Source organism: Corythoichthys intestinalis, chromosome 16 (assembly GCF_030265065.1).
Source record: "Corythoichthys intestinalis isolate RoL2023-P3 chromosome 16, ASM3026506v1, whole genome shotgun sequence".
NCBI classification, from domain to species: domain Eukaryota; kingdom Metazoa; phylum Chordata; class Actinopteri; order Syngnathiformes; family Syngnathidae; genus Corythoichthys; species Corythoichthys intestinalis.
Genome location: NC_080410.1, coordinates 7,417,177 through 7,432,531, shown reverse-complemented (window position 1 = coordinate 7,432,531; position 15,355 = coordinate 7,417,177). Strand labels below are relative to the sequence as shown.

The 15,355-nt window shown below is 39.3% G+C and overlaps 1 protein-coding gene across 2 annotated transcripts in view; it reads right to left on the bottom strand.

Annotated features, from left to right (window-relative positions):
* The window catches only part of LOC130932156 (fas-binding factor 1-like), a 61,295-nt gene extending 46,856 nt beyond the window's left edge, over positions 1–14,439 (bottom strand). For both annotated transcript variants that reach the window (XM_057861599.1, XM_057861600.1), the window contains exons 1-9: positions 14,227–14,439; positions 14,111–14,141; positions 9,727–9,774; positions 9,620–9,668; positions 9,478–9,544; positions 2,478–2,577; positions 2,323–2,391; positions 1,588–1,746; positions 1,357–1,483 (exon numbers count right to left, since the gene is read on the bottom strand). In XM_057861599.1, coding sequence (XP_057717582.1) covers positions 1,357–1,483; positions 1,588–1,746; positions 2,323–2,391; positions 2,478–2,577; positions 9,478–9,544; positions 9,620–9,668; positions 9,727–9,774; positions 14,111–14,141; positions 14,227–14,265 — 689 coding nt within the window. In that variant the 5' untranslated portion in view covers positions 14,266–14,439. The remainder of the gene's footprint in view (positions 1–1,356; positions 1,484–1,587; positions 1,747–2,322; positions 2,392–2,477; positions 2,578–9,477; positions 9,545–9,619; positions 9,669–9,726; positions 9,775–14,110; positions 14,142–14,226) is intronic.
* Positions 14,440–15,355: the final 916 nt, after the last annotated feature.

The window sequence follows — 15,355 nt, the reverse complement described above, 5'->3', positions numbered from 1 at the left end:
CGACTGTCTCTTTGCAAATGAGGCAGACGCAGTTGTTGTGTATTTTAGTGAATAAATAGTCCAATTTCCACCTATCCTTGAAGCGTCGGCGTCGCAGTGAACTTTCTTTTTTATGTTGATTGTTGCCATTTTAGAAAATTGGAGGTAAAGGGTTACACGGGGTAATTTTGCTTAGAGTACTGCTGCCTTTTGGTGGTTATATGAGGAGCAGAATTTAGTGTGTAAGCTACTTCATATGCTGGTAGCAGTACTGCTGACTGATTTATTAAGTCTGTGTGCAGGCCAGACGTTATTGATTTTATGACAGGGGCTGGGAGCCAGATGAAATTTGACCACGGGCCGCATTCGGCCCCTGGGCCGGACTTTGGACATGCTGCTGCATGTCAGTTCCGCTCTGAGACCCCCAATTTAGCCAACTTTCAAAATTGTCCGATATACATGTGTGATACATCATTGGAAAGCTTAAAATCTCAATTTTCTGGGGGAAGAAAAATTTAGAACAGGGCATTTTGAAAAGAAAAAAAAAGTTTTTTAAACAGCAAAACCCTATTTGGAGGCGAGAGCACGCGAGAGCAGAATTACAGTCGCCATGACTTTAACGAGATATTATCGCGTACTTACCTTGTTTCGATCCAAAACCTCTATGTAGCATGTATCACTGAGTGTCAAGACACAGCTGTGAATGGCCAAAGCTGGATTTTTGGGGGATTTTATGGGTGAAACATGGTAATATAACAAGGGTCGCGATGCAGAAATCGCAGACATCAAGGAGTGGTCGAGATTTTCTTTTTCATATATTTACCTTTTTAAATGGGTTTTTTTTCCCCAATTTTTCTTTGTTTGGATCAATTATTTATCATCTGACATATCGGAAAAATGCGACAGAAACAAATAAAATACAATTAAGCGATAGTTATGAGATAAAGATTTGTGACTTTTTTACAGACTCCATTTTTTTCATTGTGACGTAATTTGTTTAAAAGTTTAAAATATGCGAGTGAATAATTTTTTTTTAATAGTTTTTTTTTTTTTTTTTTACGAAATATTAGACATCAATTTATGACTAATCTAAAAATGACAGACATTTTGAATAATAAATATAATTAATTACCTTTGTTTTATGGCTGGGTTGAAACAAAACCGGTTGTGCGACGTCTGTAAACGCGGGTTTTCAGGGTAAAACGGGCCAATTAAAAATAGTTCGGGGGCTTAATGCGCCATGAATCTGCTATGGCAGCATACAGAAATATTGTTCTATCAAACACAACAGTTGTTTTGGCTTAAAATGCAGCAGTTTCTTTTAAAGAGGAGTGCAACAGCAGAAACTGCTTTTTCAAAAAAAATGAAAGTTGTCACCTTTCCTTGTTGGACCAAAGCACATTGTCTTTTTTCTTGGGATTTTCACAGTCCAAGCCAAGTTCATCAATCAAATCATCTTTCGCATCATCAAATGTAAGTTTGTTTAGTATTTTTGCTGCATTGGCTGGTTAAAAAACGAAACACAAAAACACAAAAGAGTAAACCTCAGCACATGAGGATTATAATGAAAAATTGAAGATAAGAGATTCTGATACATGTAATTCTTACTTGTTTCCTTTTTTGATACAAGTGATGTTAGTTGTGAAGGTACCGATTTTTCAGGTTTGGTCGGCTGTGAATTGGATTTGGATGATCTTTTGTTCATATTTTGTGGTAAGCCATCCAGTGGGTCAATTAGGCCATCCATATCATCCTGGTCATCTAGATCTGTAGTGGTAAAATAGACAAGAAAAAAGCACTTTCACTTTCAAATTTTTTGGGGGGGGAGGGGCGCTACTTCGCAGTTTTTCCACTTATCACGACAGGTTCTGGTCCCCATTAACCGTGAAAAACGAGGGATCACTCATTTTATCTGTCGTTGGCTCATCAAACTCGGTGGGGCGTGAACCAGGCAGGTTTGAGTTGATCGAGTCAAGCTATTGCTCCTTCCCTCCCAACAAGGCAGCAATTTCTGAGGTTCTGCATGAGCTTTCTCGGGATTTAATAACAGACATGTTAGACTAAGCAGAACACGTTGACGCAGGAAATTCAGACCCTGCGCACGTGGATTACAAAACACAGCGGTTTACTGCGAGAGAGAGAGCTCATGCAGATCCTCAGCAATCACTGCAATGCTTCCATCTTGGGAAGGAAGGAAGCATGTTTTGTGATAGTAAAAGAAAGAAGTTGATATTGAAAACACCCAATGTCGGCAATTAAGTTCTAATCAATTTCAAATGGGAGGGGCAGCAAGCGATCCAGCCCCTAAGAGTTAAAATGGACATCTATTGTTGTCAAACTTACCAGAGAAGCTGAACTTCTTGTTAGTTGCAAAAGATGGGTTAATCTTCTTCCCTTCAACGGCAGCTTCATCTAAGTGTGGTTGGGAAGACAAACCTCTCAAGTCATTCAATATATAAATAAACGGCGTAATGATACTAAGAAACCTGCTAAATTACCTTCTTCCCTTGGCAAAAAGCCTTCATTGTCACTTTGTTTTTTTTCTACTGCGGGCGAATTACTTGTTTTTTTTAACGATACACTCAGATCATCTGGACCCTGTAAAATTGCACATGAAAATCCACAGATACAATCAGTTACAGAGAAAAATACACAACCCTCTGAAGGTTTTTCTTTGCGAAAATTAAGGTAAAGGTGATTTCGTTCTGATAATTCTATTAAGTGCGTAGTCCGTATATCCAAAAATCGGATTTGGGTACGAACTTATAAATCTGTCCAAATATAGCTCGAACCGATTACGTTTTTTCACGATTGATAACACACAAAAATCTCAACTTTAGTACAATTTGCACAACCTTAACTTCACGGAGCATTCGTTCAACCCGAACTGTCACTAGTTCAAAGCTCAACACATTCAAGTCTGGTGAGCAAATAGCAATCATGACTGCACCATATAAGTGCCTTGTACCTCCTCCTCTGTGATTGGTGAACAATAGAGACCCTTGAGGAGAGCAACCAGAGAAGTGTAAAAGTGAGAGGAGTAAGAAGATGAAGAGGAGCAGGAACACGAGGAGCACAAGGAGAACAGAAAGGAGGAGAAGGAGTAAGAAGAAGGATAACTATTATATCTCATTAGATTCGGACCACTGTGATAGACCATGTCCTGAACCATGGTTTGAGCATGAAGGCGGCTGGCTTGAGGGTCCGGCCCAATCTCAGCCGAAGGCCCGATATACAGTTGGTGCCATCATAAGAACATTCCGGAAGGGGAATAGATAGATCTATGTGTGTCTGTTATACTGTAAATCAATACAGCATTTGTGTACCATGTATTTGTGTACTATATACCTTACATTGTCTTGTATATACTGTGTACTGTAATACAATACTGCATTTCAATGTACTGTAATACAGTGTGCTCACAGTAGTTCTAATTTGCAGGCCTGAAAGACACCCACACTTTGGGGGTAAAAGACGTTTTTCACACCAGACCAGAAGACCCTAAACCCAAAGACAAATTAAACAAATTAGGGATGTCCTGATCGTATATTTTTGCACCAGAGTCTAAGCCTGTCGCAATATGCAATACAGTGGTACCTCTACATACGAAGTTAATCCGTTCCAGGACCTTGTTTGTAAGTCGAAATGGTCGTATGTCGAGCAGGATTTTCCCATAGGAATACATTATAATTCCATTAATTCGTTCCACAGCCCAAAAACCTGCACTAAATCCTTAAAAAATACTGCTGGTGCTATTACAAATGGCAATTACACGTAGCAAAACAAATAAATTATAAATCAAAATTGGAATAATGTAATAAAAAGAATAATAATAAGTCCTGTAATAGTGTAACGAATCGGGTTCTAATAAGGCGGACGTTTTTTTGTGTACCTGAACGCACCGCGGGGCTCACGTGCCAGAGACGGACCAGTGAGCTTGAGTTTCACTTTCACTTTGAATGTTCTCTTGAGAACACCATCAATTGCGGCAGACAGCAGGCGTTTTGTGTTGAATAAGTTGTGAAAGAAATGATGAAAACGTGGCGAAGCTGGCGATTTCTTTGGAGACAATAAGAATTGTCAGCTTAATTTATAAAGACTGGCGAACGATGGTCGGAGGAGGACCGTGGAGATGTATTGTTGAGCCATTTCACGGATGCCCACCCCACGCTCATATTTTTCTGTCATTTGCATCTTCATTTCGAAGGTAAGCATCAACTTTTTCCTTGTTTCACCACCTGTACCAACCTTTTCTGAAACCTGTGTTGATTTGTCACACAAGAAAATCCTCCGTGCATTCGTCTGCGGTGCTGCCATTGTCGTCGTATTTCGAGCATGTCGTCGGATGTAGAAACAAATGGCGAGTCAAATTTTACGTCGGATGTCGAAAAGTTCGTGTGTCGAAGCGATCGTATGTAGAGGTACCACTGTAATTCCATTTATCGCACGATAAATAAAAATGAAGGCGGTAATTTTTCCGCTGCGATTTATCACCTCGCGTGCACGCGCGTGCGGCAGATGTGCTGTTAAAAGTTCGGATTCCTTGTTACCAACTGCGCAAAATGCATCTTCGTTCCAGGTGCGGCAAAAACTAGCGCCGGAACCAATCGCTCCCATTATATCCTATTGTTCAACCTATACCGGCCGCGTCAGTGCTCCGGTGTGACTGCGGACCATCTCCGGCGCGCCGTTGTTGTTGACGTGTGGGCGCTCCAGTCAGGAGTGACATTTCACGCGGGGCGGCTATTTTTCGGCACAACACCGGTTATTTACAACAAAGTCCACCAAAACATTGTTACCGACTTGGCTGCTACGAAGAACCTCGCTTTGACAACGAACAGCTGAATGAACATTGAGTGGCAAATTAAGAGCGCTGTGCTTCAAACTCGTCCTGTTTATGAAAGTCGATTGTCATATGTTGGTGTTGTGTAGTAATGAGCAGACGTGACTTCAGCGGCGTTTGCCAACTTTTTTAATGCGCGCACACACTAGATATCATGAAATAGCAAACTAGATGTGCTGCGTCCCATGCCATTGGCTACCTGAGCCCAGAGTGATTATGGGACACGTAGTCCATATACTACACCGATGAATTCTAAACTGTCATGACTGAATGGCAGTTAAGAAGGCCAAATCAATCCATACCAGTGACTATAGATAATGTTGAAAATATTGTTAATTCAGTACGTGACACAGATGGATTCGGACCACAACTAGGATGTCTTGCTCATGTAAAGATTGTTCTCAGCACTTTTATACACATTTTTTTTTTTTTAGATCAGTAAGGAGTAAGCACAGAAATGTTATGCACTAAAATGCATGTTTATATGATGGCAATTTAATTTTTGCTCGTTAGCAAAAAAAATACATATATATATATATATATATATATATATATATATATATATATATATATATATATTTTTTTTTTTTTTTTTTTTTTTTTCCAGAGCATTAAATGTATTGAATCGGATCAAAAATCGTGTCCCCTGTATCCAAAATCGTACCGAACCGTGACTTAACTGTATTGTTGCATCCCTATGGAACACCATTGCAGAAGCTATGACAGGAAAAGTTTTGATTTGCCTAAATGCTTAAAGTGCCTGTGACACGAAAAAGCATGTTTATTTCATAATACACGCGGTATTTTATGCCCCTGAATGATATGGACCGCTTGGATGTGTGTGGAAGCGATCGCTATATTTATTTAGTTTTTTGAATCCCGCGCCATGAAAATGAGTGACTTCCGGCTTCGGTCTCTCATTGAGGAGGAGGGCGCTGTGACGTGTACGGTAGAAGACGTTCTCTTCACTATACAGTGTACTGTTGTGTATGAGGACGAAGGATTCAGCTGATTTTGCGGATTAATACTTTTATTTTTTGCATCACGCCAGCCAAACGGCTGCAGAAAAATCATTCTGTATGCGGGAGAGGCGTATGCGCCTTTTTGGAGTTTCAAAAGGTTCCCATTCACCGTGGATATTTACTGTGGGACCATTGGACTTACAAGGAAGTGAGTAAACATCTTGTTTTGTATTATGTCAAATACGAATACAGTGATTACAAAGTAAACACTATAAAATTCCTTTAAATAAAGGACTACTTACGTTTAATCATTGATAGGCATGTAAAAAGCTATCCTCATGCTCATTAGCAGTTAGCTGTTAGCACGTTAGCTCCACAACAACTCCAGCCACCCTCCTCCAGGGAACGAACTGTAAATTGCTCTCCGCCGGGCGGTTTGCCGATCCGCAAAGAAACTCGACAACCGGGTCGTCATGTCAAATAATCCAGGCTAGTTATGTGTGATTTTCCACTTCGAAGACTTTGAAATGTCCCTCGGTTCGGGTTAGCATGTCGGCTAGCTGTCACTCCTTCTGGTCTGTTTACATTCTCCGAAGCCGGGGAAGGGAAATTACATATGACCGATTTAGGTGTCATAAAATATCGTTCGGGAGGTGTGACAGTAAAGGTGAAGTCGACTGTTTTGACCATTATGGAGTAATTTTGCCATGTCGTCTTGAATAAATGGATTTTTATTATTTTATATTCCATTTAGCACAAGGTTGTTATTTGTCATGACCATGCCATTTATTTAGCAATTGGGGAAAGTACTTGGGTAAAAAGAATATCCTGTAAAAATATTGAAGTAAAGAGACAGAAACAATGACATTTTGCCGCTCTCTTCGTCGCGTTTTCCTCATTGTGAATAGTTCCCCCTCGACGGGCTGACTGGTCCTTCTCAAGCCATTTATATAGCTATTGGGGGAAAATACTTGGATAAAAAGAATATCCTGTAAAAATATTGGGAGTAGAGAGACTGAAACAATGACATTTTGCGGCTCTCTTCGTCGCGTTTTCCTCGTTCTGAGCAATTCCCCCTCAATGGGCTGAATAGTAAAACCGATGAGCCCAGTCTACCGCTGACGTCATCCACCTGTTGGGGACGCTAAAGCCCTATAATGGTAGGCGTGGCTAACCGGCAGATTAAAAGACTAATTTCTCGTCATCTGCGCTTTGCTAAATTGTTGTATATAGTCGAATCGTCTCAAAATATGATTCTAATTCACATAATAATGCCATTTAAGACTTTTTTTCTGGTGTCATATGCTCTTTAAGTTAATAAGTGCAATTTTATTTATTTTTTTCTTGAAAAACACATTTTATTTATTCTGTGTTTCTGTGCTGTATTAATATTGTTGTCTTTTACTTAAGAGGCGTGGCCTATTGTTTTTAGTTGTGATTTCTTAAAAAGTATTTTTGAATTTAAGAGTAAATATTTATCGCGTTTAAATGGGTGTACTTGATCTATTAATATATACTGCATTCTTACTTATTGTAAATTGGTTTTTAAAAAAAATCGGGGGGCACAATAATATCGCATATCGCAATAATTTATGAGATAAATTATCGCACACTAAAATTTGTTATCGCGACAGGCCTACCAGAGTCCAATTCACCTGATTTTGAGAATTTGCCAATATGGAGTCCCGATCGGATACCGAAAGAAAAAAAAAAAATGTTTTTATTTGAACAAAAGTTCCAAACATGACATAGCACTGTACTGTTTACAGTGCTTCCTCTTCTGCTTTTTCTGGGGGTGTTGCGGAGTATTGTAGTGCAGTACAGTACTGTACTGTTTCAGTTTTGCGCTACAATGTGCTGTAAGTGCTTGGTAGTGTGCTGCCAAAGCTTAGCTGTCTATAACCCCTAGCAAAAAGTATGGAATCACCAGTCTCGGACGAGCACTCACTTAGACATTTTATCATGTAGAACAAACTCAGATAAAAAGCTTGAAAAAAAAATAACGAATGACTTAGAAAGTGCAACCCTTTAGCATTCAGAAACACTAAAAGAAATGAATAAAAAAAAACGTGGTGGTCAGTAAATGTTACTTTTATAGAGCAAGTGCAGGGAAATATATATGGAATCACTCCATTCTGAGGAAAAAAATATGGAATCATGAGAAACAAACAAAGAAATAACAATCAAAACACATATCTAGTATTTAGTAGCACCACCTCTGGCTTTTATGACACCTTGCAGTCTCTGAGGCATGGACTTCATGAGTATTCTTCATCAATTTCACGCCAACTATCTTTGATTGCAGTTGCCAGATCATCCTTGCAGGTCGGAGCCTTGCTGTGGACCATTTTTTTCAATTTCCACCACAGGTTATCAATAGGGTTGAGATCTGGGCTACTTGCAGGCCATCACATTGACTGGATGATTCTTTCTCCAAGGAATGCTTTAACAGTTTTAGCTCTGTGGTATGATGCATTGTCATCTTAGAAAATGACAAACATATTTTCAATTGAAGGGATAAGAAAGCTGTCTAAAATTTCAATGTAAATTTGTGCATTTATTGAAGATTTAACCACAGCCACCTCCCCAGATCCTTTGCCTGACATCCAGCTCCATTTCATCAAGGACTGAGGGAATTTTGATGTTTTCTTCAGGCAGTCATCTTTGTAAATCTCACTGGAACAGCACCAAACCAAAGTTCCAGCATCATCACCTTGTCGTCCAAAGCAGATTCTTGACTCTTGACACCTTGTCCAATGCAGATTCTTGACTCTTGACAAGGTGATGATGCTGGAACTTTGGGTTGGCTGTGGTTTAAGCTTCAATAAATGCAGAAGTTTAAATTGAAGTTTTAGACAGCTTTCTTATCCATTCAATTGAAAATATGTCATTTTCCACGATGACAATGCATCATGCCACAGAGCTAAAACTGTTAAAGCATTCCTTGGAGAAAGACTCATCCAGTCAATGTCATGGCCTCCAGACAGCCCAGATCTCAACCCTATTGAAAACCTGTAGTGGAAATTGAAAAAAATGGTCCCCAGCAAGGCTCTGACCTGCGAGGATGATCCGTCAAGTGCAATCAAAGAGAGTTGGCACCAAATTGATGAAGAATACGCATCAAGTCTATGCTTCAGAGACTGCAAGCTGTCATAAAAGCTAGAGGTGGTGCAACTAAAAACTGGAGATGAGTTTTGTCATTTCTTGCTATTTCTTGTTATTTCCCTCCACTTGCTCTATAAAAGTAACATTTACTGACCACCACAATGTTTTTTATTCATTTCTTTTAGTGTTTCTGAATGCTGTTAATCAATCCATTCTTTTTTCAAGCTTTTTATCGGAGTTTGTTCTATATGATAAAATGTCTGAGTGAGTGCTCGCTCGAGACTGGTAATTCCATACTTTTTGCCAGGGGTTGTATACTTAATGAATGGTATGTGTCATTGGAAATACGAGTGTGTGTAGCAAATGAAAACACAAGTGAACACAATGTAGCGATATGATGGCAAGAGTCTTCTTGCAAAAGAAGTTTAAGGTTTAGCTTTTTTTGTGTGCACTATTGAGAAAGCTGTTATCATATTGAGAAATGTGTCTTAACAATCATGAAAAATTATAAAGTGAAAAAATGGTTGTATGGTTGTGGTCAATGTTACCACCATGCAGGGATGAGCATCATTACGACCATGAACATACCTCAATGTTGTCTTCGTCCATCTCAAAGTCATCCAGCAAACTTAAGATATTTTCAATGTCAGGTGTGCTGAAGGAGGGAAAAAGTACTGTATTTATACACAGAAGTAGCATTATTGCCAGCGTATTTTATGGTCAAACATACCCATGTCGCAAACCACCACGTCCTGATTTACTTCCTACTGGCAGTTCTGCTGAGTACATTGTCAAAATACATCACTTAAAAGCATGCAATTCACAGAAATCACTTACTGTTAGTATCAAACGAGCTGTCAAGGATACCTCCATCACGAAACATACCTTGGGAGAATCATGAAAATAATACGTTTTGTTACAGTTGAGGCTACCTTAATCATTTGCAGGGATTTACCCAATTTAATCCACTAGTATTTCTTTCAAATTACAGAACCCATCTACGTGAAATGAAAGCACACAACTGCTGTCATGTAAATGAGTGTGTATGTATATATATATATATATATATATATATACAGTGGCTTGCAAAAGTATTCGGCCCCCTTGAATCTTGCAACCTTTCGCCACATTTCAGGCTTCAAACATAAAGATATGAAATTTAATTTTTTTGTCAAGAATCAACAACAAGTGGGACACAATCGTGAAGTGGAACAAAATTTATTGGATAATTTAAACTTTTTTAACAAATAAAAAACTGAAAAGTGGGGCGTGCAATATTATTTGGCCCCTTTACTTTCAGTGCAGCAAACTCACTCCAGAAGTTCAGTGAGGATCTCTGAATGATCCAATGTTGTCCTAAATGACCGATGATGATAAATAGAATCCACCTGTGTGTAATCAAGTCTCCGTATAAATGCACCTGCTCTGTGATAGTCTCAGGGTTCTGTTTAAAGTGCAGAGAGCATTATGAAAACCAATGAACACACCAGGCAGGTCCGAGATACTGTTGTGGAGAAGTTTAAAGCCGGATTTAGATACAAAAAGATTTCCCAAGCTTTAAACATCTCAAGGAGCACTGTGCAAGCCATCATATTGAAATGGAAGGAGCATCAGACCACTGCAAATCTACCAAGACCCGGCCGTCCTTCCAAACTTTCTTCTCAAACAAGGAGAAAACTGATCAGAGATGCAGCCAAGAGGCCCATGATCACTCTGGATGAACTGCAGAGATCTACAGCTGAGGTGGGAGAGTCTGTCCATAGGACAACAATCAGTCGTACACTGCACAAATCTGGCCTTTATGGAAGAGTGGCAAGAAGAAAGCCATTTCTCAAAGATATCCATAAAAAGTCTCGTTTAAAGTTTGCCACAAGCCACCTGGTAGACACACCAAACATGTGGAAGAAGGTGCTCTGGTCAGATGAAACCAAAATTGAATTTTTTGGCCACAATGCAAAACGATATGTTTGGCGTAAAAGCAACACAGCTCATCACCCTGAACACACCATCCCCACTGTCAAACATGGTGGTGGCAGCATCATGGTTTGGGCCTGCTTTTCTTCAGCAGGGACAGGGAAGATGGTTAAAATTGACGGGAAGATGGATGCAGCCAAATACAGGAACATTCTGGAAGAAAACCTGTTGGTATCTGCACAAGACCTGAGACTGGGACGGAGATTTATCTTCCAACAGGACAATGATCCAAAACATAAAGCCAAATCTACAATGGAATGGTTCAAAAATAAACGTATCCAGGTGTTAGAATGGCCAAGTCAAAGTCCAGACCTGAATCCAATCGAGAATCTGTGGAAAGAGCAGAAGACTGCTGTTCACAAACACTCTCCATCCAACCTCACTGAGCTCGAGCTGTTTTGCAAGGAAGAATGGGCAAGAATGTCAGTCTCTCGATGTGCAAAACTGATAGAAACATACCCCAAGCGACTTGCAGCTGTAATTGGAGCAAAAGGTGGCGCTACAAAGTATTAACGCAAGGGGGCCGAAAAATATTGCACACCCCACTTTTCAGTTTTTTATTTGTTAAAAAAGTTTAAATTATCCAATAAATGTTGTTCCACTTCACGATTGTGTCCCACTTGTTGTTGATTCTTGACAAAAAATTAAAATTTTATATCTTTATGTTTGAAGCCTGAAATGTGGCGAAAGGTTGCAAGGTTCAAGGGGGCCGAATACTTTTGCAAGGCACTGTATATATATATATATATATATATATATATATATATATATATATATATGTATGTGTGTGTGTGTGTGTGTGTGTGTATATATGGCGAAAAACACAAACAAGACTTAAAAAGCAGTTTCTGCTCTTGCACTCCTCTTTAAAATAAACTGCTGTATTTTAAGTCAAAGAAACTGTTGTGTTTGATAGAACAATATGTCTATATGCTGCCATAGCAGATTCATGGCGCATTAAGCCCCCGAACTATCTTTAATTTGTCCCTTTTACCCTGGAAACCCCCGTTTACAGACGTCGTGTAACGGGGGCGGATGTATGGGGGGGCCGTGAGTCGTTCCCACCCAATCAAAATGTCGGGAATATCTATTATAGCGTCGCACTGGATATAGAGAACGCACGGAGAGTTGGTCTCACCTACTTTTTTATTGCAGGATTAACGGTTACTGTTGGCCGCAACCACGGCGAACAATCAATCACCAAAACAAGCTGCATTTTCCTCTCTCTCCTCCAGACACATTCTCGCAGTCGGACACCCGGGCATTAATGACGTCACCAGCCACAACAAAGCGTCGCCATATTCAAATGGGGGCAAAACACAAGTCATAAGCAGGTGCTCTGTCGTGCACTGCAGTACAAACACGTTGAACTTTTGTCTTATTTGCGGTCTTTTTTTCCGTCGGAATGACTAAAAGTTGCCGTGTTGCGGGTTGTAACAAAAGGAAGAGTTCGGAGCCGCATTTGAAGTTCTTCATTCTTCCTCGTGAGAAGAAAAGGACAAGCAAATGGCTGAAAGCAAACAATCAAGGAACAGTAAAAGAAGATTGTTCCATGGACCATTCTCGCCAGTGGGAACCTAAATCCAGGCACATTTACGTTTGCAGCCAACATTTTATTACTGCTGAGTAAACTTTAATCTATGTTTTTTTTGTTCCAATTAGCTGCTAGGATTCAATAGACTAGGCAGTGGTTATTATTACCGTAACCGACAACTCGCAAAGCGTTATTTTTCTTTTGCCGTGAATTGCTCTGATTGGTCAGTCGCTATATTATTGGCCTGGTGGGAATTGGTTATTTTGCCGTGATGTGTTCACGGCTAAATAACGCTTGGATGCGAATTACCGGTTACGGCAGAAATAATCACTCCATATATACTACCAGTTTTCTTAGTTTCAGACAGTACATATTCCACGAATTGATAAAGGTCAACTTACTGGGTGACTTTATGAGGCAGTTGTAGAGGTTTCCGAACTCCACTGCAGGCAATTCCTTTGGATTTTTTATCCAGCTATCAGCTACGACATTGTATGGGCAGATTTGCAGGCCAATACACGCTAATTTTAAGTTGTATCGCCTCCTTACGTCTGTCAGCAGTGACTCGTGATAATAATAAGTCATGTTTAATACGTTTTTATGAAAAAAAGACACAAAAGACAGCTGAAATATATGAATTTCAGACGTTTGTCAACAGATGTTTACCTGTGCGTGCCCCAATCTCAAAATGGCGACACGTTGCTATGCAAGATGACGTCATCGTGACATCACGCCGACTGCGAGAATAAGTAGATAGATGAAAAAATAAAAAATAAAATAAATAAATAAATAAATAAACCCCCCAAAAATTAATGCAGCCTCAACGGGACACAAGCCAGTGTCCTACTTGCACCGGTCCCAAGCACACAGAAATGCAGAGGATAAAAAAAAAAAAGCCTGCATCGGGGGGGCCCCCTCAAGATTTCTTAGTGCCCACTCTGGTGGGTAAACATAAATCCGGGCCTGTTGCGCAACCGCTTTTGTTGAAACCCAGCCATAAAAAGAAGGTAAGTAAATTATATTTATTAATCAAAAATGTGTCATTTTTATCTTTAAATCCTTAATAGATATATTTTTTAAATACTTTAAAATATTATTCACTCGCATATTTTAAACTTTTAAATAAAAACATGTTAGAAAAAGAAAAAAAAAATTGTGCATTAAAACCTGAAGTATGAACCTAACCACAGTGACCTGTTAGCGCCCCAACAATATATCTTATCAATAAATCAAATCAAATCAATATATCTTTTTATGGGACAACACTGACAAAATGACACTTTGACACAATGAAAAATAGTCTGAGTGCAGTTTATATGAGCTATATAAATTTGTATATAAGTTTTATAAGTTTGTATATAAGCTGCACTACTTTTCATTGTGTAAAAGTGTCATTTTGTCAGTGTTGTCCCATGAAAAGATATACTTACATATCAGCAGAAATGCAAGGAATGTACTCATTTTTATGATACACTGTATCACCATTTCGATATTTTGTCAAATCCCCAGTGGAGATCACCATTAAAATCAGCTAATGTTAAACATTTAGGTCTGTGCGGTCGAGAAGGCATTGATGGCCCCAACACCACACCTCTCCTGCATACAGTTATAAATGTCACTTCTGCATATGTCAACTATTCAAAGTAGACTACAATATATTGTAGTACACAGTATTCCCACATTACGAAGACATGATGACTTTAAGGAACTTACTTCTAGGTGGTTTCCCTTTTGGCTTGGAAGCCTGCAAAAAATTTATTTATGGTCAGTTCAACTACACTAGTTCAATGAACTCGCTCCAGATTGGCGCAACATTCTGGTTTGTTTACCATCACAGCAGCTACTTTAGCATCAACTTGATAAGGCATCTCACGTCTCCAGCGGTGATCACAAACACTCCGGTGGCCATTAGAGTTTTACCATTTAAAAAAAAAAAGGAATTTATAGAAGACTGAAAACTATTGGAAGAGCCAGGAGATTTACGGGTTGTTCGCAAACTCAGCTCGATTTCAAGATTGGTGCCGCGAACGAAGGAAGTACGTTTCCTGTATTATCGGCCCCTTTGAATTGTGGGTAATGTAGTTTCCAGGGACTCAAAAGGCAACTCTTACAATATTGTACGTTCTAATAATTCTCGTTGCAAACACAGCGTATGATTTTTGAAATAGCTACAGATTCAGATTGCCATTCAATTCCCCGTTCTGCTGGTGCACATTTCTTTCTTTATTCATTATTCATCAATATTAAAAAAATATCATTAAAAAAAAAAAAAAAAACTTCAAATGTTCATAACATTTTAAACAGACATCTGATTTGTAAACACAATTGGTAATCTGCCAGGTTCTATACAAATGTAGTCAATATTAGTTAAAATTTTAATAAAATCGTAATTGGAAAATAATATATATTTAGTATAACGTCAACATGCCATATACAGTGGGGCAAATACGTATTTAGTCAACCACTAATTGTGCAAGTTCTCCCACTTGAAAATATAACAGAGGCCTGTAATTGTCAACATGGGTATGCCTCATCCATGTGAGACAGAATATGGGGGGGGGGGGGGGGGGGACAGAAAATCACAATGTTTGATTTTTAAAGAATTTATCCGCAAATCATGGTGGAAAAAAAGTATTTGGTCAATACCAAAAGTTCATCTCAATACTTTGTTATGTACCCTTTGTTGGCAATAACGGAGGCCAAACATTTTCTGTAACTCTTCACAAGCTTTTCACACACTATTGCTGGTATTTTGGCCGATTCCTCCATGCAGATCCTCCTCTAGAGCAGTGATGTTTTGGGGCTGTCGTTGGGCAACATGGACTTTCAACTCCCTCCTCACCCCGTGGCGTCAAAATGATAACAAAAACGGTGAGCAAAAATTGCAGAACCACACGGGAGGACCTAATGAATGACCTACAGAGAGCTGGGACCACAGTAACAAAGGCTACTACCAGT